This window comes from Hippocampus bargibanti, linkage group LG17 (genome assembly GCF_051943395.1).
Source record: "Hippocampus bargibanti isolate YZ-2025 linkage group LG17, ASM5194339v1, whole genome shotgun sequence".
Taxonomy (NCBI): domain Eukaryota; kingdom Metazoa; phylum Chordata; class Actinopteri; order Syngnathiformes; family Syngnathidae; genus Hippocampus; species Hippocampus bargibanti.
Window position 1 is genome coordinate 15,200,206 of NC_142750.1, and position 26,359 is coordinate 15,226,564.

Here is a 26,359-nt window from a genome sequence, read left to right on the forward strand (position 1 = left end):
CATGTAGATGTTTTGTTTTTGGTTCAACAAAGAGGACCATGAACAGGAGAAGCATGAACACAAAGCTAGAAACACATACACACAGTATTAGAAAAAGCTGGCAACCAATCAACATATTCCAGCGGCAAGTGAAGGAACTTCGACCAAAAAAAAGCTGACAAACCACTGAACATGTAAGCCAAAGTACTGCATGTGACAAAGACATCTATGCCAGCCAGCTATGGTCACTGGAATGCTACGCCCCACCAAAATCCTACATGCACATGTCCAACTTTTGACTCACTGCCTTCATATTTGTGCAAACCAGACTCGGTAAACATCATTAAACACACAAGCAGAAAAAAATTAAAATATCACTCATTACTTATTATATATTGGAGTAATTATCCTGCTCATTTAAAAATCAATCTATCCATCATTTCATTTAGTTTCTTATCCTCATTGGATTTTTGCGTATGCTTGAGTGTATCCCGGCTGAATTTTGGCGTGAGGAGTGATACATCCTGCATTGGTTGCCAGCCAATCACAGGACACCAAAAGAAAAACTAACAATTCACACCGTCATGCACACCGAAGAAAAATGTTTTCAATTAACTTAACATGACTGTTTTTCAAGCGTGGGAGGAAAAAAGAGTAGTGGGGAAAAAACTCACACAAGCACAGAGAGAACATCTGAGCTTCACACAGCGAGGGCAGGATACAAACCCACAACATCGGAGCTGGGAGAGAGTTGCACATATACCTACTGCATGTATGTATGTATGTATGTATGTATGTATGTATGTATGTATGTATGTATGTATGTATGTATGTATGTATGTATGTATGTATGTATGTATGTATGTATGTATGTATGTGTACGTCTGTATGCTTTTACCTGATTTAAAAATGAAAGTTCTCTTATTGGAGAACATTTGTCTGTATTATGACATTGGGGTACTGTGCACACAGTACATAGTATTCCATTAGTTGTCAGCACTTGATAACATTGGCATTTATTAAGAGACAGAAGCCCTGCTACTGGTTGTGGGCAGCTACATTGCATCTTAGCCGCAAAGAGAAAAAGCCCCTACAGCAATTACAGCAGCAGAAAAAAGTCTTAGCACAAGTCATGTGGAGGTGGCCTTAAATTCATGTGGAGTTCATTAAAATACCACATTACTTGAACGGATCATGCTAAATGCAAGAGAGGGACATCGTTTAGAAACATGTTGATTGACTGGCAGGTTTATTAAAAGGTGAGCATCTTTTATGATTCAGATTCTAGCAAATCAGCAATAGTATGTTATTAATAGTCCAATGGTTAGCACGCTGACTTTACAGTGCTGAGTTTGTGAGTTCAAATCCTCCTCCGACAACACTGTGTGGAGTTTGCTGTGGGTTTTCTCCCGGTCCTCTACTTTTCTCCCATGTTCCACAAATATGCATGGCATGCTGATTGAACACTAAAAATTGTTAATGTATTAACTCATTAATTATAATTAATGTAAGAGCAAATGGTTGTTTTTCTCCGTATGCCTTGCGATATGCTGGCAACCGATTCAGGGTGTTTGTGCCCGAAGACGAGTGGGATAGGCTCCAGCACCCCCTGCGACCCTTGTGAGTATAATGCGGTGAGGAACACAAATGAATGATATTATTTTAAAAATAAAACTCATAAAACCGGCCGACAAATGTTATCATTTTTTTTTGAGATGCAAAAAAATATGCTTGATTAATTTTTTGTGCTAATTTTACTCCTGTTTTTTTCCGTCTGTGTCAAACTAATTTTTGTCGTGTAACCTATTTAAATTAATTTGGAAGATCATAATGACTGAAATCATATAAAGTACTCAAAAACAACTGTTTATTCCCCTATTGTTACAGCTACAGCTGTTGTGTAAGCACTTTACAAATCAGGATGTTTGTATTGTGTTGTATTGTTAATTATTTCATAATGAGTAGGGGTTGATCACAAGAAAATGTTGACAGTGTTTGTCTTATTTATTATGAACAAGAAAATTTTTTGAAGCAATTTTAGGAAACATCTTGAAGTTGACATCTTTGATTTGCTTTTGCGGGCCGCATAAAATGATGTGGCGGGCCAAATCTGGCCCTCAGGCCTTGAGTTTGACATTGGTCATCTATAACATTAGGGTTTCGTCTTAATTATGATAGTATGATAGCAATAATGTGATATGTGGTTTTGTATTTTATTGAAAAATATAATTTCTTTTTACCGAAACTATAGACCTGTTACCTACAACATGCAGGTAAAGCCAGTGTTGTGCATAAAGGTCAAACTTCAAGAAATTTAAATTAGTAGTAAAAAGCATGTTTATAAAGACAAAAGGTATCTCTGAATACGAAAAATATGCTGTTTACTTGATTAGATTTTTTTTTAAATTGTAGTTGTATTCTTTTCTAAATATGTTGGAATATGTATTGTACCTATTTAAAACCACATTTTCTGTGTAGCTTTATCTCTTGTTTCTATTTATATATGTATTTTATTTATTATTTTATCTGTTTTTCTTTCTATGCTTGTCTGTGACTGTAAAGTGTCCTTGAGAGCTCTGAAAGGCGCTTGAAAATAAAATGTATTATTATTATTATTATTATTATTATTATTATTATTATTATTATTATTATTATTATTATTATTATTATTATTATTATTATTATTATTAGTGTCTGAAACTCATGACAAAAAGTTACCAGGCAGACAACTCCGAAAAGTTGCCTGCCCAGCCATAAAGTTTCCTGCCCCATTTTCTCACAACTTGGAACACAATAAGACGACTAATCGCAAAAAAAAAAAACAAGCAAAAAAAAAAAACATTGTTGCGAAGTATTAAGGATTGCCAATCAGAATACATAACATAACAACACATTAAAATTAAGTAATTGATTTACCTACCACAAATGCTCCATTGCTCAATTTATAGTAAATATCACTTGCTGATGATTTTGCTGCAGTTGTCGTTTGTCCATACACTGTTCGGCATGTCGCACAATGTAATGTTTGCGTTGCGTCATCTGCTACAAGCCACATGAACTCCTCTTTCCATGATGCATTTAAAGGACAAGCGACTTCTCCGGACATGTTGTGTCCATAATTTGTAAAATGGCTTCAAATGACTTCTACTGAGCGTATTTTACAAAGAGTCCACCGCATATAGCTATATTTTACGTTTTAAGACTCGCTCTGAATATTCAGGAAGTCTTGTTTTTGTGTTGGTGACAAGTTCGTACGTGACGTCACGAAAGGACCGCCCCATGACCGAAAAAAGACACATTGTGTAGCAGTCCTTCCATCACGTCAAGCTATTTTTCTGTACATGTTTGGTCTGAGAAACGTGTTGCACCCAATGGCCGCCAGAAGAAGGCGTCCAAGCTCTATATAAGGAATTTATCAGCCTGTGGAAGCGGAGGTGGCCACTGGAGGTCGCCATTTTGTGCATCTTTTTTTGTGAGTGAGAGATTTTGCCCCAATGTTGCCTCAAAATGGCACATATAATTCTTTAATCGATTGCAAACATGTATGCTTTCCTCTTCAGAACTATTTGAATCATATTCATAACTGGATGTGTAACAAGAAAGCATATTCTCCGAATCTGAAGCCATTGTTTTGATTCACAAGCAATGCAAGACGTCTTGGCGTGACGTCACCAAATGGGGGCGGGACTTCCTGAAAATGCCCAATTCGCAGCTCAAATTTTTGCAGATTTTGGGCACTTTAAGTCATTTTTATTGGTGTTTTGCATTTGAATAAAAATATCATACTGCATGTTTTGGGTATTTTAGATGCTATAAATCGTTTATCTGATGTTATTTCAAAAACAAGAAAGGGACGTCGGTTGTCCTTTAATGTACGTTTACGTTTTGTAGCGTCATAAATGTTGCTAGCTTCTTGAATCTTTCTTCTGGGGCTGAGGTTTTGGCTTGATTCCTAACCACGTATCCATTTTTCTTGTCTTCTCTGTGCGTCTGCTTTGGAGAATGATATGCAAATACACACGGAAGCACAAAGTTATTCGATGCAGGCTTCTGATTGGTTGCCGAGTATGCAAATTGCCAAACGAATCGAAATTGCGAAATTTCCAAACCGAACAAAGATTTCAAAATCGGAATAAAGCAAACGTTTGATTTGAAAAAAATGTTTTTTTTTTTTCCTTTTCTTGAAAAAGTTGGCGCCACCCGGGCGGAGACTTTCTGTAAGTGGTACGCCCGACGTAGAAGTTGCACGCCCCTGGCTTCCGGGCAGACGTTATTTCAGACACTGTTATTATTATTATTATTATTATTATTATTATTATTATTATTATTATTATTATTATTTTTATTATTATTTTTTTTTATTTTTTTATCGCCATTGCTGATAAGAATGATTGGGAAATATGATGATGGGGATGCAAAGGAAAAGATGGGGGAAGGACTTTTATAGAATGGAAAGATTTGATGAAAGTAGCATTGATTAGAGCAGAAGACATCCAATTCTTTTGCCGCTGACGTGTTGGAGTTGAACAATAAAAAAGGTGGGTAAAACACACCATTTCCCGAGTTGTTGCTGGGTGAAGAGTTTTTCTGCTTGGTTGCCTGTCGGGACTCCTTCATCCAGGGAAATATCTGCTTTGCCAAAGTTGGGTTGGAGGGCAGCGAAGAGGAGGAGGAAGAAGTGGAGGATGACGTCGAGGAAGAGGAATTGGATGACCCGCTTGGGCCTGATTTGGGGACTGATGAGCCGCCAGCACTGCCCCCTGGCTGCTGAGTGACGGTACTTTCGTCGCCTGGATTCGGGGCCAAAGGTGGGGAGACTTGGGAGACAGTGTGCTGCTCAGGAGGAAGGGTGGGCCTCATGCAGCTGCCATTCAACTGCTTGTTTTTGGCGAGCTGCTGCTGCTGATGCTGCCCACCGCTCCCACCCAGTGTCTGCAAAGAGCAGGCAGATCGGTGGTAATTGTCAACATCCGGATGGCTTGCCGACTGGAAGATTGGCTGATGATGAGACCCAGGGACTTCATAGCCCCCAAATCCGTTGGCAGGTGCAGTTGCCGCCCCCTGCACCTGGTAAGATGCGTAGCCACCAAAAACACTCGAGTTGTCGTAGTATGTTGTCTTCTGCATGTCTAGGAAAGGCGGCAATGTCTTCTTTAGCTCCGGCCCTTGTTGACAACCACTGCAGGAAGACCATTTGGCACCGGGGCTCACGTGACGTGTCTCTCAAATGGCCCCCTGCAATCTGACCTAAAAGGTTAGGAAAAGCAGAAACAAGAAATGAGAGAGATAAATCCATCTTCTGCCACTGAAAGGCGCCATGACATGAATAGAAACCGACGCCCCCCCCCCCCCCTCGCCTTCTGAGCTGGAGCACAGACTGCAGATGCTCTCGTGAAGGGGGCATGAGGAGAGCAGACCTTTTTCTTTACACCTCCCCCACAGCCCCCCCCACACACACACACACACAGTCACAAATACACACAAGTAAACATACTGTATGTAGGTTGTGAGTAAAAGTAATGATTGCGCAAAAAAGTAAAATGGTGTACAGTGCTTGCGAATCAACATTGTTGTAACATTCGCAAGAATGTTAAAACAAATAATTTCAAAAGCTATTATATTCAAATCAACATCCTTTAATACGATACAAATTATTTGCTATGGACCAATTTCCTTGCATTGTTTCAGTGTTTGCAAATACAGTTTTGTGTGAGTGTGTGTGTGCATGCGTGTTTTGGATACGGTATACCCCAGCCGCTCTGTGATCATAATGGCCGAGAGAAAGAATTTTTGAGTGAAATTGGCCTCTTTGTATAACCAATGCAGGTAGCCATTTTGATGGTGTTTTTAGAGATTAGAATGTTATTAGATTTTTCACTTGACTCTTCACTTGATTTAAAGGCTGCCATTGTCACACTTCAACAAAACCGAACACGAGTGTGGTCATGCATTCATTCATCTATAGACAGATAGAGAGGGAGAGAGAGAGAGAGAGAGAGAGAGAGAGAGAGAGAGAGAGAGAGAGAGAGAGAGAGAGAGAGAGAGAGAGAGAGAGAGAGAGAGAGAGAGAGAGAGAGAGAGAGAGAGAGAGAGAGCGGGATGGATGGATGGACAGGCGGACAGACGGACGGACAGACAGGTAGGTAGGTAGGTAGGTGCATATGTGAATAGGTGGATGGATGGATGGATGGATGGATGGATGGATGGATGGATGGATGGATGGATGCGAGAACACCTGGCTTTTTCCTCATTCCTGAAGCTAAAATTTGAACTGAGGGGTGTATTTTAACTGGTGGCTTTTCTTTCAGAAAATACAGAAACTGCGTGTCTTCTGCTTCAAATACGAATTTTGTTGAATCAAAAAAAGACTGGCGTTACTAGCAATTCGTTTTAGCACGTGACAATGTTTCTGTACAGTAAATAATTCTGATTTAAAGAAATAGCCGATATTTAAACTAAGAAACAAAGAGGGAATTATTTTTTTATCTACCTAAAATCCAAACTTATGAAGAACAAAACCAAAACCAAATTAAGGAATGTGTTTCACACATTTTTTTATTAATTATCATGATTTGTATGATTTTTTTTTTTTCTGAGAAGACACAGTCCAGCCCCACTCCAGCTCTCAACGCGTCACACATGTCAGCCATTTATCTTCTGCTAGACAAGCTGGAATCCTAATTATTTACTCTGAGGAATAGTCGCAAGCTAAGGGGGAGGAAAACGAGAAGGGAGCGAGACCATGGCAGTGAAGGTAGATTGAATGGCTGTTTGCCATTAAAACGGGCCACGTAATGTCTCCGCCCCTTTCTTGTAAGGACTACAGCTTAATATAATCAACAACTTTCTTCCACGGCTACTCCGAATAATGCACTCAAAGTGACAAAATGCACCCAACCAAAACAAGAGAAAGAGAAACGGAGGGAGAGGCCGGCCTTGGTGTCCAGTGACTGCTTCATCCTGTGATATAAAATTACAAATGGCGCCTGCCGTGACGCATCATGCCAGATGGGAGACAGGAATCCGATATACGTATACACTTTTTGGAACAACGTAAAATAAAACGTAACGAAAACGCGGCTGACTCCAATTCAGACGGAAACAATATTCTGCCTATCGACGTTGTGGTCATGTGGTGGATGCTATTGACATGCCGCAATTCACAGTAAAAAAAAAAAACACATTTTGAGAGGATCACCCAAGCATGCTGAAATAAATAGAGAAATAAATTTTTCAAAATGAATTCAACAAAATAAATAGATACATAAATAACGAGAAGCCTTGACGAATATAAATTGTATTAATCAAAATTGTCATCTTTTTTCTATTTTCTGTTTTCTGTTTTCTGTTTTCTGTTTTCTGTTTTCTGTTTTCTTTTTTCTTTTTTCTTTTTTCTATTTTCTATTTTCTATTTTCTATTTTCTATTTTCTATTTTCTATTTTTTATTTTCTATTTTCTATTGTCTATTGTCTATTGTCTATTGTCTATTTTCTATTGTCTATTTTCTATTTTCTATTTTCTATTTTCTATTTCCTATTTTCTATAAATAAAGAAGCCCAAAAAATAACAAGATGCATAAATACAATCTGATGATAAATCCGACAACGAGAAAGAAAGGACATGCCGAATTAGTTGGAGGGGAGGGGGGGCGGGGGGGTCCGAGGTGACGGGGAAGGTGTTCTATTAGACCCTTTAAAGCATCGTGAACTTTAAATCATAGTGAACTCTGAATTGGTCAACTAGCATCGAAGCCACGCGTGCATGTCGTAAATAACACGCCAGCCCCAAACTACTCGACGCGCCCAAAAAAAAAACACATATTTCTATTCTGTTGGAGCTCCTGCATGCATTCCCGCCCGGCCTGCCCGCGGGTGAGGACACGCTTACCTTTTTTTTTTAACCCCGGCGGTCCCGGTACAATCTCGACGGGACCCGGTAAGATCACATCGTCACTGGGACATCTCAATCATTATTTTTTAAAAGAATAAGAATCCTTGGCTTTCCCGGTCCTCCTGTATTTTCCGCGCTAGCTGCTGCGATGTTTTCTGGTCTAGCGGGCGTCTGTTTGCAGCCGCCACCATCGCCGCCACAGCACCACCACCACCACCACCACCGCCACCTCCTGGCGCCAGCGGCCGCGGACGGCGGCAAGCCGAACTCCGTGTGACATGAACGGTCAGCGGATGAGATACGTGGACAAATTCAAGACTTCCGTGTGGCAAGGTGGTCGTTAATCAGGGGGCATATGTGGACAGGGTCTGCTAGCCTCCCAACAGGCTATCGCTAGCTCACAAGCTGACGATTTTTACCGGGAGCTCGCCTGCTGCCTGCTCCAGACCCCCCCCCCCCCCCCGCTCCCCAGCTCCCAGCCCCCCTCCACCTCACGACCAGACTGCCTGCCTGCTTGCACCGCCGCTGGTTGATAACAATGGCTCCAAATGTCTTCCTTTTTTTCACTATGTATCGCGCTTCAGACCTCCCAACACAGATCGTCCCAAAAGCAACGCAAATGACAAGACCGCTAATGATTCGTCTATCTGTGTTTTTTTTGTCGTCGTTTGCCTTCATTTCTGCTCTGTCCTCAACAACAACAACAACCACACGTAGGTCTTGCATATTGACACTTGAACAACAAAGCTAGTATTGCGTATGAGCACATACTAATACAAACAGACACCATAATAAACTGCTATATAGCAGTTTTATAACCCGGAAAAAATATCTTTCTATTTTCCGTTAGCCCGCGACCAGTTAGGAGCGCGTATTTCTGAACCCTATCAACGAATGTGCATGGTACATATCCTAGTTCCTCTCACAAAATATAAATTCATATCTTGGCCAAATACCATGTCCTTTAATCTGGTTCCACGAAGGGCGACAGATTTCGGATCCCGTGATAATACCACGTGGACACGCAAATTTTAAGGTTGGAATTATAAATACGTCTCTGTAATAAAAAATGTTGCTTGAAGGTAAAGATAGTTTGCACGATGCTTTGTTTAATTTGCCTTCTTAATGCAAGAAAGGGAGCAGGGAACTAATCTATATTTTATAGTCTACGCACTGTTAGGCATGCTATAGAATAATCCCCTCTAATTAAATACATTTAAGAATTGCATGAGCTATCGTCACACTGCCATATTATCATCGCATTTCAACCTTCATTTGAATTGATGAATTGTTTGAGTTTCTTTTGATTTATTTATTTTCTTTTTGCATATGTATTTAAACTAACGAATGAATGTCATACTTACACCATATGACCCAACAAGTACATACTCTGAGAAAATAACATTTACACGTGACACTTATTATGCCCGGCATCCATATGCACATATTTTACACAAATGGTTGCTAAAGAGGCTCGCTTATCCTTGCAGGGGAAATCGGCTAAAAAAAATGAATATGTTTGATGTGCACGGCCATTATGTAAACACAAGATTATGGTTATAACTGTTTATTCGGTATGAATCAATAGGCAAAATCCACATGTTCAATATTAAAATAGGGGGCGGCCATTTTGTGATTTGCTGTTGATTGCTGTTGAAATGACGTCACAGACACGGCCTCCGAAACAACCAATCAGAGCTCAATTCGTGTTATGTCATGCAATATTAAATGTAATCAGAATGTGGCCTTTCAGACGAGTGCGGGACATAGAACACATGACATGACTACTCAAGTTGGCAAAAAGACAGTTGGTTTTCATTGACACAGAATGAGTGAGTCGCTTTGGTTGTGTGCACATGCATGCAGTCAAAGATAAGAATAATTGCATCTTATGTTGTATGCCACTGGAAAATAAGGGAAGTCAAAATTATATATTGACATGAATTACTATGTGTTGCACAGATAGACTTTGCAGCATTATCTATGATTTGGTTTGAGCAGTCACGTGGCATTGCATGGAATATTGATTTGTTGTTTGTGATGCATGCTTTATTTGCTCCTTTGATGACTTAAGCAATAAAAAAACACTCCGTTTTAAACATTGTTTTGAATCTCAAGTTCAAGACGACAGCGCCAAAACAAACGGGTTCAAAAATAACGTTGCCGCAAAATATAGCAGTTAGCAAATCTGACGGTCCGCCCAGCCTCAGATTGGACTGCGTGGATTCTTTCGCTCCCCTCGCTCACTCACCCACGCCCCCTCTCCTTCGCTTGCTCCCGCCTCCCACTCTTTCGCTGCACCCTCTCTTGCGCTCTCTATCGCTCCCTATCTCTTTGTTTGATTACGCAGGGCGTTTGGACGAACGTCAGATTTATGAGACCTCTCGCTCGTGCGCGCGCGCGCGCGTCTGTAAATGCAGAGCGAGTTCAAAGCGGATCACATTCGTTGTTTGCGGCGAAAAAGTGAGGAGGAGGTCTGCGTAGGTAGAAAGAAAGGTGGGAGCCGAAAATGTGCCACTCTGCAACGTTTTTATTCAACGCAGCCTTTTGTGTCAATTCGGGAATCTGCTAAGACCACGTTACTCATTAACCAAATGTAGAATCAGCATTTTTTTTCCCGACAACCCGCAGAAGCGTGGGTAAGAGACGTGCGCCGCCCTGGGGGGATTTACTTCAGCACCATTGTGAATTCCTGCCACAGATTGTGAAGAATGGCGCTTGTATTTTTTTTCTTGGATAATTCAATGTAAGAGTGGTGGATTTAACATTTCAGACCGCCTAAGCATTGTGTTTTTTTTTTTACCTCAAGACCTCACACAAGGAAATGCATTGAGATGTGATTTTTAATGGACATCGATTGAAAGGATTTTTAGTTTGAAATTACAAAATGCACCGTTTAAAGTTGGCTTGCCAGATGACAGGCATATTTATTGAGTTCTTGTTCTACAGAAGTCATGATCACAGTGTTGAATCGTCATTCTTAATTTGGGTTACTACTATAGGAATACAATTCATGTTTTTTTACGGTTGGTACAAGGGTCTGTTTTATTCGTTTTTATTTTATTTTATTTTATTAGATCGCTTATTTCCTATTGTTTATATAAGATTATCAACACAAAACATGATCGATTACTTGTGCCATGTATATTATTTGTGTGTGTGTGTGTGTGGTGTATATATATATATATATATATATATATATATATATATATATATATATATATATATATATATATATATATATATATATATATATATATATATATATATATATATATATATATATATATATATATATATATATAATTTGTGTGTGTGTGTATGTCTTTTCACGTTATGGTATTTTGACCTCTGTGAGTGCATGACATATAATCCGGATATTTCCATTACTTATTTCATAATTTCTATATTTACATTAAGCATAGCTTGCAATTAATGTTTGAACACGTTTTTTAATATTTATACATGCAAATAAATAAAAAATACACGTTTGCATTTGACTTTCTTTTTTTTTACATTTTCAACATCCAGTCCTCCCGCATATCAAAATCTTCCAGCGAATCACTTTTCACATTCACGCGCACATTTATAGTCCCAAGTGACGAATTTAGAGGGAAAAAATATATATACAAAAAAAGAATGTGAAACTCACCGAGAGAGTTTCTTCTTCTATGTCCTGGTGTCTCGATGGAAAGGGGCAACTTCCACAAATTTACGATCTCCTGGTGTTGAAAGTGGAGAAAAAGAGGAAGGGGGAAAATATGGCATCATAAGGTCTTGCAAATTCAATAGAGAACCAAAACCTTGTGTACTCTAATGGACAGGTATCCTGACCATAAACGATTGCCTACGGTCAGATCCCGGAACGAAGCAACATGAGCAGATATTGCTGCACTCAGTACTGAAGTGGACTTTATTGATTGCAGAGTATAGGATTAATTCCATAAAACAAGTGCTGCATGGTAAATTTTCCCAAATATATATATATATATATATATATATATATATATATATATATATATATATATATATATATATATATATATATATATATATATATATATATATATATATATATATATATATAGATAGATAGATAGATAGATAGATAGATAGATAGATAGATAGATAGATAGATAGATAGATAGATAGATAGATAGATAGATTTTTTTTTGTTAATTTTATAGGAATGTTTTTTTCTTTGATAGGATCTTCGACGCTGCGATTTTGCTTCCCAAATGTAAATGGTGGAATACAAAGACGGAGCACTCTGCCTAGAATTTAGCTCCTGCCAACGTTTCCAACAGTGATTAATCAAAAGCGAGGCTTTCCCTACCTTCATAGTACCAGCAGCACTCTACAAGCACTTCTGCAAGTCTCTATCTTCACCTTAAAAGTTATTTATCCTTTCCGCTCGTGCACTCCCGCACAGCTCTGGCTGTCGTCCATCTCCATGGCGTCATCAGCAGGGCTTTCCTCACAATGTCTCCTCACTGTTACCCTTTCTAGGACGTCGCTCACGAAGCGAGCTGTGCGAGTGGAGAAACCAAAAGTTGTCCAGTGAATGACGGAGACCCGACTAGCTTAGCTAACTAACGTGTAGGCCGGGACAAAGGACATTAGGATGCCGCCTACACAATCACAGAATAGCTGATGAGCGACCATTTGAGCAAAATTGCGCTCCGAGGGTTTTGTATGCTTGTTAAAAAACACATTTGAATATTTTTTTATTCTTAAAGTAACTATTCCCAACTTTTATAGCGAATGCAGCGTAATTTAATTTTCCAATTTGAGTGGGTTATTTTCCAGTCCCCGTTTCCTATATATGGTCTATCCAAAACTAGTCGATATGTTGTGTAGTCACAGTTTTCCCGTAGCACGAAATATTACATGGTTGCAGGAGTTTTCGTATTTTTTTTTTTTTTGTAATTATTTCCTGAAAATGTATACTTCCTCTAGAGTACGCCATTTAAGGTAGTAAAAATGTATTTTTTTTGTATAATTATTTTAATAATCTAATTTTTGTGGACATTAAATCACTTTAAAAGCTATGTTTATTCAACACGCCACGAGATACCGATTGCTGGGGAAATGTCAGGCCATACTGCATATTAATAGACACACACACACACACACACACACACACACACACACACACACACACACACACACACACACACACACACACACACACACACACACACACACACACACACACACACACACACACACGCACGCACGCATGCACACACAATTTGCATACCTGCACGAGTCTGTTGAAAATGCTGTCCTAAAATGCAATATATCATAATAGTGGTGTATTTTTTAGCGTTTACAAGTTTTTCTAAGTCAAACTAATTACTACCACCAGTAGTCAATTAAATAAGCCTTCCATTAATTTCCCATATTTTTTTTTACATTTGAAAAAGACGTAAGACACACACACACACACACACACACACACACACACACACACACACACACACACACACACACACACACACACACACACACACACACACACACACACACACACACATTGACATAATTATAGTGGGCTACCAATAAGTCTTCAGCTACCACAACGTGAACTCAGTGTATACACGTCCTCCTCCGAAGCAACATTTCTCATCAAGTCCATTTGATTTTTTTGTTCAAGTCTAATGAGGTTGAACAGTCATGCAGCATCACCACTCTGACTAGACTAGACACAGTGGCACACTAAATGGGAAGCGATGACAAGCCTTGCATTGTGATACATTTCTATCTCCTTCCTCCCTTTTCCTGCAGGCAGATGACACAAAAGCGCAGATTTCAACACGGCTTTCACATCACTCCTTCAGTCACTTTGCTCCATTCCATGTTTAGTTGTAACTCCCAGCTGGATGGTTTGCTGCTCTTGATTTGGTGTGCTTTTCCAACTTTTCCATTATTTGATCACCGATATTTGTGATTAATACATACACATCATGTTGAAATATATCCACATTTTGTGAAATTACACTGTAACAAAAACTAATGTGGGGTTTAACTATAAGACTAGTGACTATGAATCTTGGGTTACTGTATAACAAATGCAAATTACATGCCAATACAACTTGAAAAACCTGCATGCAATCTATCAGATTCACCTTCACACAGATAAATTTCATCCATGAAATTTGTAATATCACAGAATAATGGCAGTGCCGATTGTGGATGCAAACACCCATTAAAAGTTTATGTATCACCTACCATATTTTTGCGTTATTAGTATGTGAAGTTCAATTGCAAATCAAACTGAATGGCATAATTTGGTAAAAAACTAAATGAAGACACTAACAGAAAAACTGCTGCTTTCAGCAGATACATGCTGAGCATCTTCAAACATTGTTCTTTCTTCAAAACACATTTAGCAAAGACGTGTGCAATTCCTAAGAAGTTCCATGTTACGTATTGACCCCTTACTAGCCGTCTAGAACATGTGTCAAAGTCAAGACCGGGACACAAATCTGGCCCGCCACATCATTTAATTCGGCGCAAGATAGCAAACCAAACCTGTGAAATGCTGGCTAAAGTTCAATTACCGGTTTCACATTCTAAACCACAACAACAGTCACTATTTCTTTACTTCAAATTTGAAAACTTAGTTATTCATTAATTTGTTGTGCACTCTATATGTAATACGTGGAGGGGAGTAAACATTCTAATGGCTTCCCCAAATTCATAATAGCCCTTGAGAGGAAACCGCAATTCCAATGTGGCCCGCGGCAAAAACAAAAGAAAATTGACACCCTTGGTCTCGAACAAGGGTCGAGAACCTATGGCTCGCGAGCCATATATGGCTCTTCTGGTTATTGACACTGACCTAGGTTGGCGGAAACCACCATTTTGATTGGATAATACTGGCCGTCAGTTGAAACAGGTAAACGCCCCTTTAAATGAGCCCGACGAGTAAAAACAAAGTACACTTCAGCTTCAATACACCGAGGCTTCGCCTTTGTGGAGAGAAAAGGTTCTGATGCAATGAAACAATACCACCGATGAAACGGTTGAATGTCGTTAGCATCAATATACAGTAAAGTCTCGTTATATCGATATCGGATATATCGATAGTCCCGGTTATATCGATACTATTTCTATGCACGCACGGAGAAAATTACATGCAAACAGGATCGGATATATCGATAGTCCCGGTTATATCGATATTTTTTCGGACTCCCTTGAATATCGATATAACGAGACTTTACTGTACTTCTGTGAGAAGTATGTTGCATAGCAAGTGTGGAAGCTAATGAGCCGCGTGCAGGCTAGCTAGCAGTAACTTCGCGTATAGCCGGCAAGTTGATTCATTCCCATCGTTTGGCTGGATTTTTACCAATCATGAGGAACGGGGGCAAACCAAGCATAACGTATCATTCTGCTGTGAGGCATGTTAGACAAGTGTTAGTCATTTATTTCACAAACATGCACAAACCAGGCAACGTCATAAAAACTAGAATGACCTGGTGACATTTAGCACAAAAATGGTAACGGTTAAAATTGACCCATACGATATGACGGTTAATTGTGAGTTCTACCACCAAGAAGACTTCATTTTGACGATGTGATAACATCTCATGAGGTGACATGAGACAATCATGACATGACATGATCAGAGACAATCTCTTTTCGTCAATGGATGCTACAGTTTTGTATTTGCTTTCAACCTTTAGCCAGTAGTAGATATGCACATTCCACCATGACGTCCCCGATCCACTGCTGAAAAGGGCGCTATGATTCTCTCCTCTTTCATCTAGAACTGCTTCATGTCACAAAGAGGGTACAGAAAGTGCTGAAGAATGAATGACTCTCTGTGTCTTTGTTTTGTCATATTATTTGTTATTATTATTATTATTTTTTTAATTTAGGTTACTTCCGGGTTGATTGAACACTGGCGCGTGTGGCTGCCACTGCTCACCCGCAGAAAAAAAATCCTGTGACTGTAAAGTGTCCTCGAGAGTTTTGAAATGTGCTTATAAATGAAATAGATTATTATTATTATTATTATTATTATTTTCTGTGAACTTCAATATGTCCGCAAAACCATGTCTTTGGGCCAGCTCCCAATTGTTCGTGTACCCTACCGCGATAACTTCTAGCCGGCCAACGGCATGATTGAAAATTTCCGCCAAAAACAACAACAATTATAATAATAATAATAAGAAGAAGACAAAGAAGAAGGTGTCCAGTGAATTAATTTATATCGATTTATCGGTTTTGATGCCTATTCATGAATGAAATACACCTGACAACCACATTTCCACGGACCTTAGAATATGTCTGCCTGAGGCCCAATTAAATTCACCAAAATCTCATTGAATTACCTATTGCCACTATTTAGACTTGATTTGATGTAGGCGTACCCCGTCGACTGACTTTTTGAAGACATATCTTTTCAACCAGCATGACGAAGAGCTAGCTTACTGCTGAATTAGCAAAGAGCTGCAGCCATCCAACGTTCACATATACATCGTCTATGAAAACAAGGCCCCATGTGTAATCAACACAATTTAGAATCATTTCAACTCATTTTAAATGAAGTAAAACAACCCATATAGGTTTTTCCAAGTGACATTTTCCACTCCACCGATTTTTACATTGCACCTTAGGCATGAATTTCAAACTGCTTCTGCTGAAGGCACAACTCGCCAACTATTCCCGGTCGGATATTCAACCCATCAGCACCTTCCATTGACGGAGAGTTAATCTTTATCTGAGGTGCTAATCTTTAACCTCAAACTCAAAGGAAGCCTTGACATGGGGGGGGAGAGAGATGGAGAAAGATAGAAAGAGAATGAGTGTGTTGGGGGTTTAAGGATGAGTTAGGGTGGGTGTTAAACATGGAGTTGCAGAACGTGAAGTTTTCCAATTCGGCGATCATGTGAAGAATGCAGCAGCAGAGCATGTATAACAGTTACCAAGATTCAGTTTGCAATAAGCATATCCACTCGTGTGAATGGGATAATAAATGAAAAACAATGTTGTGTAATTTCCAATAGTTATGACAAGGATATTTTGATCAAAACATATTTGTGAGTTTAGCGCAGTTTATGGTTGTGTCTATAACTGGCTAAACGAGGACTGATTTTTGGGGCTGGAAGACCATGCAATTTGATTGGTTAGCACAAAAAAGCATTCTCCCTTGTATTTTTTCTACTTCTTTTTCTTTCCTTTGTACTTTCATACATTTGCTGCTATGAATTTTAAATTTCTTACATTGTCTTATCTTAATAAGTGCATCTGGTTTCTCATTCTTAATATGCATACTTAACACTGTAGCCTCACTCAAGTAAATCAAGCTGGTGTGTTATGTTGCGGCTGTTTGTCTTCTGAAGAAATATCAAATACAGCAAAGACTAAACCAAAAGCTAAGATTGTCCATACATCTCCATTGAACATGTTTAAAAACTAGAGTAGCGCTATGAATTTCTCACTTTATTGTATTACCATTAACATTATATAACAGAGAGATGGATTTAATTGACAATTGCAATATATTTCCACCATTGCTTTCTTGAATTTGAAAGAATACAATTGTAATGTAATGTGATCAAATCATAAAGTGTGCTCGAGATGGGCCATCAATACTGAATAGTTACAGTAAAAGCACGAGAAAACAGCTAAAACAAGGGTGTCAAACTATTTTTTTTCTGCCGATGGGCCACGTAGTAGTTACGATTTCCTCTCGGGGGCAGTTCTGAATTAGGGGAAGCCATTATAATGTTTAATCCCCTCCGCATATTACTTATAGAGCGCACAACAAATTAATAAATAACTAGCTTTCAAATCTGAAGTAAAAAAATAATGACTATTATTGTGGTTTACGTGGGACAATTTTAATTTTTCAGTTCGGAATTTAGCAAGCATCATGGGATTTCACAAATTCGGTTTGCTTTCTGCAGCTGAATGAAATAATGTAGCGGGTCAGAATTGGGCCCTGGTCCTTGACTTTGACACGTGTTCTACACGGCCAAGAAGTAAGAAATCCAAAATAATTACTGTTACTGTGGTTTAAGTGAGATAATTTTACATTTTGTTTCGGATTTTAGCAAGCAACATGGCACTTGATTTGCTTTGCGGGCCCAATGGAATGATGTGGTGGACCAGATTTAACCCCCGGACCTTGGCTTTGACACCCGTGTGCTAAAAGGTTTCCATGAGTTTCAGTGACGCCTGTCCCATTTCACACACTGCCGCGTTTTTTTTTTCTGTATAGTTGAGAGGCAAATGTATTACGCCGGTGAATTGCAAATGATCAGAATGTTTTGACAGAAAAATGCATGCAAAACCAACAAGAATGATACTGCAATAAACATGCAAGAACCCTTAAAATCAAGCAACAATCGAACTTGTGACCTTTTCACACTTGGAAGCACATTACTGAAATTTGAGGATGAACAGAGGGGGAGACAACCGGAAGACAAGAGTGTGGCCCAAGTTAAGAGCAAACAATCTTTTCACACCATCATAAATCATTGTTCGGCAAGAAATCTTTTTGTGTCCCTCTTCCACCTGGCGGCCAGGTCCCATTTAATGCTGCGCACGCATTCTCTTTCTTTCTCGTCTCTCTTGTTCTATCTTTCTCACTCTCTTTCCTCTTTTTGTATGGAGGGTGGAGGGGTGGCAGAGAGGGATCAGGGGGGGAGGGGGTGAAAATAGCGATACTACAACTGTTTATTACCTATCAAGAGGCATTTTTCTTCATCGAGGGAATCGAGTTTTTGTCCACTAGTGGCGCTTACACACGTGGACGGGGCGCGGACGTCTCACTGAGCTCCAGAGGAACCTTGTCAGCGCGCGTGGGATCGGAAATCCACGCCGGCGGAATAATGACCCAGCAAAACGCACACGTCTGAGCTAAGCTTACCTGGATTTGCTCTCAATGATATGCTGGTTCTCTGGGATCAAGTCTACTCCGAGGATAATTTGAAAGAAAAGCGAGCACCGTGTTCTTTTTAGGGACCGCGTGGATGGACGGATGGATGCTCAGCGCGTATTTCAATGCTCACACTGCCGGTTGGCATCGCGATTATTCCCGATCGTTCAACGGCAGATGCGGTGTGCAAAGTCTGGGCCCGTTTTTCCGCTGCCCGGAAATAAGGCGCGCGGGCGCTCTCTCTCCGCCTTCTCTTCCTGCACTGCGCTGATATGTCTTGCTGCTTCTTCCCAGACAAGAGACAAGATTTGATTACGTCTGGTAAAATAAAGCGAGACGTTCTGTATTACATATTATTTTGGAGACGATTTCGTCCACTTCTTGGTCGTCGCACGTCAGCTACGGTACATCAACTTGCTACTAACCTGCTTCTTTTCCTTCACATTTCCTGTCGCGGTTCGCACCCTTTGATTCCGACTTTGCCCATGTCGCGAGATGAGTGAACTGTTCTTGAACCAAGGAGCCGACTGAGAGCCACGAGATGCCTAAGCGGTCGGGGAGAAGGAGGGGGATTCTGGTTCTTGTCCCTATCCAATCGGGCAGTCTGGTTGAGGTGGGCCATAGGGGTCAGTGAGGTTCGTTTTGACCTGCCTGTCTGTCCTGCCTGCACGCGGCCCAGATGTTGGATATTACATGGCGTCAAACTGAGAGCAATCAACGGTGAAACAAGGTGGTGCGTGGCGAGAGGGGCGGGGGAGCGGGGGAGGGGGGGGGGGGGGGGCGTAATATTTTTGTGCATTGACAAAATGGCCGCTGTACTCATCCAGTGTGCATTAAAAATAGCGAATATACATTGCAGTTCGATTTCAAAAATAACGCGAGACAATTTACAATTGTGACTATAGGAAAACAAATAATAGGAGGGGGTAAAAAGTTTAGCAAATGACCCAAATGCTCTTATGCCAGTCGCAAACTCTCACATTTAGCCACTAAACAAACATTATTTCAGTTCAAATGATGTAAATGCATGCCAAGAAATATGATCAAATCGGCTTCTAAAACGCAAAGGGTGAAAAAGGAAAAGAAAGGAAACGATCGCTTTATGTTGGCAGCGTGTCTGTCTTTGTCTGTTTTGCGTGTTACCTTCCCACGCGTATAGACTCGACCACCCAGCCGCTGATGCAGAAAAAAAGACACAACGAGAGCCCAATAAAGATAATAACAATAACAACAATAATAATATGTCAAGGTATATATATATATATATATATATATATATATATATATATATATATATATATATATATATATATATATATATATATATATATATATATATATATATATATATATATATATATATATATATATATATATATATATATATACATATATACCTTGACACATTATTACTGTTGTGTTGTATATATCTGTATTTAAGATTTCGAATTGTAACACATTTTTGAGTTTCTATGCTTCAAACTCTTGAATCATTACCCACCCACGATTTACCAAATCTTGTTTTTGCTTGATTTGTGTATGTCAAATTCTTATGATAGTTTACCCATCCCGTTTGTTTTGGCCTATGTTTTCTTGACTTTGATCGTATTATCTCTTTACTTTATCGTATTACTCCACCAAGCAAGTGTTTCTGGATTTGAGTCTTTAAAACAACATTTCCAAATTTCCAGACATCGCGCATGAATTGCCGTCGGACTAATTACAATTGATACAGTATTCGTGACACGACGCATATTTGTAATTACTTCGCGACATCGTGCATGCATTGCCGAAGGAATGCATTACAATCGTTACAGTCTACGTGACACAACGCATATTTTAAATTTATCTCCCGTGAGTATTGAGGCATGCCATATTGACGATGAAAACAATGGCCATATTTTCCCCCAAAATCAGGAGTTTAATTCTATTTGGCCTCGAAACACTGACACACGAAGGAGAAAAAACTTTATGAGTGTGTATGAATGTAAAATAAACATTTCACAAGGTAAGTAGTTCGGTTATTAATTTAACGGCAACCATACCAACTGCCGAGCTTGTGATTTTTGGATGCAAGGATTTGTGATTGGTGATAGCCCTTGCTGGGGATTTGATAACCCCTTCAGCCATTTGGTGGATGAAGTTTCTTCAAATATTTGAACTATTTTACGCGGAGTTTGCACTATCTATCCAGACCAAACACACTTTAAAAGCAGTCACACGGCGGATAAGATAAGACGAGAGAGCCGCGGCGAACTCTGGTGTGTTCTGCGCTTGACTCAAAATATCATCGCACGAAGAATGCAGTGGTATATTGCATCTAGCCTATAATTCTATTCATTAACAACACTCGTGGAAAAAAAAGAGGAACATATAGATTTATAACATGTGAAAAGAAGGCTCTTGGCAAAAAACGTGAGCTATACAGGGGATAAAACATTATCATAAACGGCATTTCATGCTTCCATCAATACGCGACGGGAAATTGTGGATCGACTCTAATTCGGTTACGAGATTTCGCCTAAAAGGATGAGAGGGACGGGCAGACATCGAGAGGAATCCTCTCAAAATCACGAAAACAACCACAGCCGCGTTTTCATTTGATTGTTATTTGTTGTGTTTGGTGTGTTTAGTTTACAAAAATAAGTTCTGATCGCTGTAAACTCCTAATAATAAAACAACTCGACGCCCACGTGAGACTGTTTCTGATTCGATACAACAATGTTGCCATGCAATTGATTAAATCCACACATCGACGCGAACTGCTCCTTTTCTTCGCGCGTTTGAGTATATTTTGACCGGAGGGGGCGGGAGGTTGAGTAAAAGCAGAGACGCAGGGCAGCAACATGAATAATGACCAAGAACCTCATCATCCGTCTAGCCTCGTTTCTAAAAAGCAATTTAGGAGCTAGTAAACACTGGTTTCGCCACAAAAAGGCACACGTGCAGTTATAGTTTTAGGTACGTTAAATCATGATAAATTCAGATTTTGGTGATGCACAGAATGTATTTTCTGTGTTTTCATCCGTTCAAACTGGCGACCAGTTTACCCTTAGAAGAGTTTGTACATCTTTAGGAACAACGTAAGTGAACTCGCAATGGACTCCCATAGCCACGAAGAAGTAGCCCGGCCTTCAACCATACGCGTCAAATTTCACCCAATTTTCACGTCATTGCTCACCGCATAAATTAGACATCGAACTCCGGAACCCCCGAAGAAAAAAGAGGGAATCAAGTGCAGACTTTCAAAGACATAGGGTGTGTGTAGAGACACGTGACAAAATGAAGGCATATACAAGCAGGACGTGGCGAGGGAGGTGTTGGAGATTCGACAGAGGAGCCGACCTCCGCTGCTCTCCAGTGTATCATCTCTCCATCGGCCGTCATTTCCGCCACAGTATCCCTTCACAACTTATCGCGTGCAACGCCATAAACAACGGCACATCCCATAACAAACACACAATGGCAGGCGCGGCCGCACGCTGACACCCAGCTTCACTATAAATCACAAGAAGTAGCTGGCGGCGGGCTGACAAGGAAAAAAGGCAGAGGGGGTGGAGAGAGGAAAGAAAGAGAGAGAGGATGTGAGGCGAAAGGCAGAGGGAGGGAAGGACGGAGAGGAACGCAGAGGCAGACAGCCAGTGATGGGAGGAAGATGGAGAAGAATTTAAAAGTGCTTCTGAAGATATAACAATCATCTGTTTGCATTGATTTCACACTGTACGGTATGGTATGATGATGATGATGATGATGATGATGATGATGATGATGATGATGATGATGGTTGAGGGGAGGATGCTGTGTAAACAACACGACAGCAACATGCATGATGAGGAACAAAGTCACTATTGTTTTAGGGGGGTATTTACCAAGGTGTTTTTAAAAAAAGCCTAGAAGCCCGTGAGAAGGATGGAGGCGAGGTTAGCGCAGCGTCAAGGAGCGTGCTTTCTTCGCGCCCCCCCTCGAAGGTCCTCCGTCTTCTGCAATACTCACGTTGTGTCCACAACGACCGGCAAGACGCATACCCGTCCAAATTTGTTATATTGCAGCCCCTTCCACCCCCCACTCTGTCGCTCTCTCTCTCTCTCTCTCTCTCTCTCTCTCTCTCTCTCTCTCTCTCTCTCTCTCCCTGTCTACTAGAGGGGGGGGGGGGGTTGCTGGCTCGTGTTTCCCCCACCTTTTTTGTTTGAAAGGATAGTTTAATTTTCCACGACACTAAGACGCAGCAGGCAATGCACCTTTTCTTTGGTGTTATATTTCTGATGGATAAATATAGATTCTGCAACCGGGGAATATGTGACAAAGATGGTGTGGGGGGGGGGGGGGGGGGGTTAACGTGCCTCGCTTGATCTGCGTGATTTTGCTTCGCCATGCCATTTCATAAAAAACGTCCAAAATCCAAACGATAGTGGAGGGCACGTGACCACGTTTCAGCGGGAGGTTAAGAAACGAGGAATTATTTTCTTACTTCTTCTTACTTAAAATATGACTGCGTCGTTTTGTTCTTTATTAGACTTCATTATCATATCATTCCACGCTCCGATTTGGGATAGAGTGGAAGAGGAAGTCTTTAAGTCGCCGTCGCTTAATTACAAAATATTTGGTTGAATGTGAAAGAATCGTGTATCACGTTGCTCGTCTTTGTTTTTGTTTTTATTCTGGTGACCAAAAAATACAACAACGTGGTTAATGTTTAAATATTTGCACGTGTGCCTCATTCAGGCTATTATTTTCGATTGATGGCCTCTCTGAATATAATAACACACGCATCCTGTATTTTCAAGTATATTTGATTCATAGTCTCTATTGAAAAACACATAAACCGTTCAGAGGCAGCGGACTGGAAGTATTATTTGAGACTAAAATAGCATTACAATGCATGTATAAAAATAACGTCAAATAAACATCAGGAGAGAGAAAAAAACGCCTCTTGGTCGTGCGGGACACACACAAAAGAATTGTTTTTTTGCCCTGATGTCTCTTGATGGTTCGAGAATTCCAATGCATACAACATTGGAGCTTGGGAGAAAAGCTAAGCTTGGAAACTTCTTCAAGGTCAACAACATAACAACATAAGCATAGCTTCAACGGCATACACACACATATATATATATATATATATATATATATATATATATATATATATATTGGATTGGATATGCCTTTATTAGTCTCACAGTGGAGAAATTTACATTTCACAGCAGCAAAGTGATGAAAGGAATGAAAGTAGAAAAACGAAATACATGAGCTGCTATATATATATGTATATGTGTGTGTGTGTATATATATATATATATATATATATATATATATATATATATATATATATATATATATATATATATATATATATATATATATATATATATATATATATATATATATATATATATATATATATATATATATATATATATATATATATATATATATATATATATATATATATATATATATATATATATATATATTCTGATAATAAAGATGATTGTTTATATAGATCCGTTTAATTAAAGACGGCGCACAATGAGCAATATGGCACTTTTCTGTTCTGCCCACAAGAAGATTGAAATCAAGAGTTTGTAGTGTTGATGATGGCGTCTGTAATGACGGCCATAAATTATAGCAGCACGGAGAAAGAACAACAGCTAAGATAAGCATGCTGCAGAGGAACCTGGGCGGTCTGACAACGGCTATACGAATTAGCTTTGCAAATGTGCAACACGGAGAACCAAAGCAATACAACATCAATCCTCAATAAATAAACGAATAAATAAATAAAATAGAATTAGATACAATCTAAAAAGTTGCTTGGCTAAAAGAATCAAGTACTGAAGTGAAAAATAATAAGGTGGCCTTATTCTTTCATGCATTCGTTTTACACGTTTTCCTGCTTTTATATTGGGATTCAATACAACAAAAATCTCTGTTTTTTCGTTTTTTGATCACAATGACAAAGTCACAGTTTTTAGTTTTAATGTATGGTACTCGTATAGTAACTGCGGAACAAGTGCTATTCAAACGTTAAGAATCACAAGCTCTCGTGGAGTATACGCGAGGAATTAGGGCACGTACCGTCTTTCTTCTCGTTTACGTCTTTTAATGCACAGAGATACACTGAAAATATTTTATCCTTAAATGAATGAGCTAATACATTATTGCCTGAAACGATTGTTATTATTATTATTATTATTATTATTATTATTATTATTATTATTATTATTATTATTATTATTATTATTATTATTATTATTATTATTATTATTATTATAGTCGGCAGTCGAGTGGTTAGCATTGCGACTTCACAATGCAGAGGTCGCTGGTTCGCGCCCCCCTGCGTCGGACCTCCCTTTGTGAAGTTTGCATGTTCTCCCCTGGTCCGCGTGGGTTTTCTCCGGGTCCTCCGGTTTCCTCAACATAAATCGCAGGCAGATTGAACATTTCAAATTGTGTGAGTGTGAGAGTGACTCATTGTTTGTCACTGTGTGCCCTGCGATTGGCTGGCACCCAATTCAGGGTGTCCCCTGCCTAGTGCCCGAAGACGGCTGGGATATACCCCCCCCCCCCCCCCCCCCCCGCTACCCTAATGAGGAATACGCGGTACGGAAAATGGATGAATGGGTGGATTATTATTATTATTATTATTATTATTATTATTATTATTATTATTATTATTATTATTATTATTATTATTATTATTATTATTATTATTATTATCCAACAATGATAACAGTGTTAGTACTATCAGATTGATTTATCGAGCTCTGACATTTTTATGTATTTATTTGTTAGTTTTTTACTGCGGCTCGTAGATCTGTCGCGAGTCACTATACGACTGCTTTTTAAAATATATTGCAGAGCACAACCCGTGAGGTTCTCCCCTGCAGGCGGGGTTCATGACATGTCACGCGCGGGCTCGTCGATGCACGGAGGCGGGTGTGTGTGGGGGGGGCGTGGGGGGTGGGGGATAGAAGCCTCAAAAAATCAGTTCAATATGACTGCAAAGGACAGGATCGACAATAGTTGATTCTTGACCACAGGTTCCTACACAACGCTCTTGTCAAATGAAGATGTACCAAGCCAGAGTACCCGGAAATGGGAAAAAAAAACATGAATCTGTAGTTATGCAAGATTCACATCGCCAACGTCAAAAGCGTGACAGATACGCTTGTATCACGCTCACCATGCTGTATTGAAGTGTGGAAGGAAACCGTAGTACACTTCACAGTCAATTGACAATTAAAGTGGAAAATGGACCTTTCAATATAATCTATTGGTCATACCACTCTCAAATATAAAATACTATTTCTTCTAAAAGCTACAAATTGGTCAACCTGTTTTCTTGAAAGATATCAATTCAAAATAAACTCAAGTAAACGATACTTGTTCCAGCACATTAAAATAAACTTTGCACCACAGCCAACTGTGCACTTAAAATCAATCGATATTATGCACATCATTCAAAATAACCGAATATTAAAAATGTGCACAATGTAATTGATCTGATCGTATAGAAATAAGACATTATAGTAAAGACAACTCCGTTGTTTTCTGTGCTGCCAGGCTGTGTGGTGTATGCTGGATGCATTTGT

The 26,359-nt window shown here is 39.5% G+C and overlaps 1 protein-coding gene across 7 annotated transcripts in view; it reads right to left on the reverse strand.

Moving 5' to 3' along the window:
• The window catches only part of hoxb3a (homeobox B3a), a 79,532-nt gene that overhangs the window by 6,533 nt on the left and 46,640 nt on the right, over positions 1 to 26,359 (reverse strand). For 3 of the 7 annotated variants that reach the window (XM_089019363.1, XM_089019365.1, XM_089019359.1), the window contains 2 exons: positions 11,523 to 11,592; positions 4,533 to 5,226 (listed from right to left, as the gene is read on the reverse strand). In XM_089019363.1, the coding sequence (XP_088875489.1) occupies positions 4,533 to 5,106 (574 nt within the window). In that variant the 5' untranslated portion in view covers positions 5,107 to 5,226; positions 11,523 to 11,592. Of the gene's footprint in view, positions 1 to 4,532; positions 5,227 to 7,867; positions 8,020 to 11,522; positions 11,593 to 12,259; positions 12,495 to 18,758; positions 18,958 to 19,192; positions 19,491 to 26,359 lie in introns of those variants that run through there. The other 4 variants (XM_089019360.1, XM_089019362.1, XM_089019361.1 and 1 more) reach the window with 4 other exon arrangements.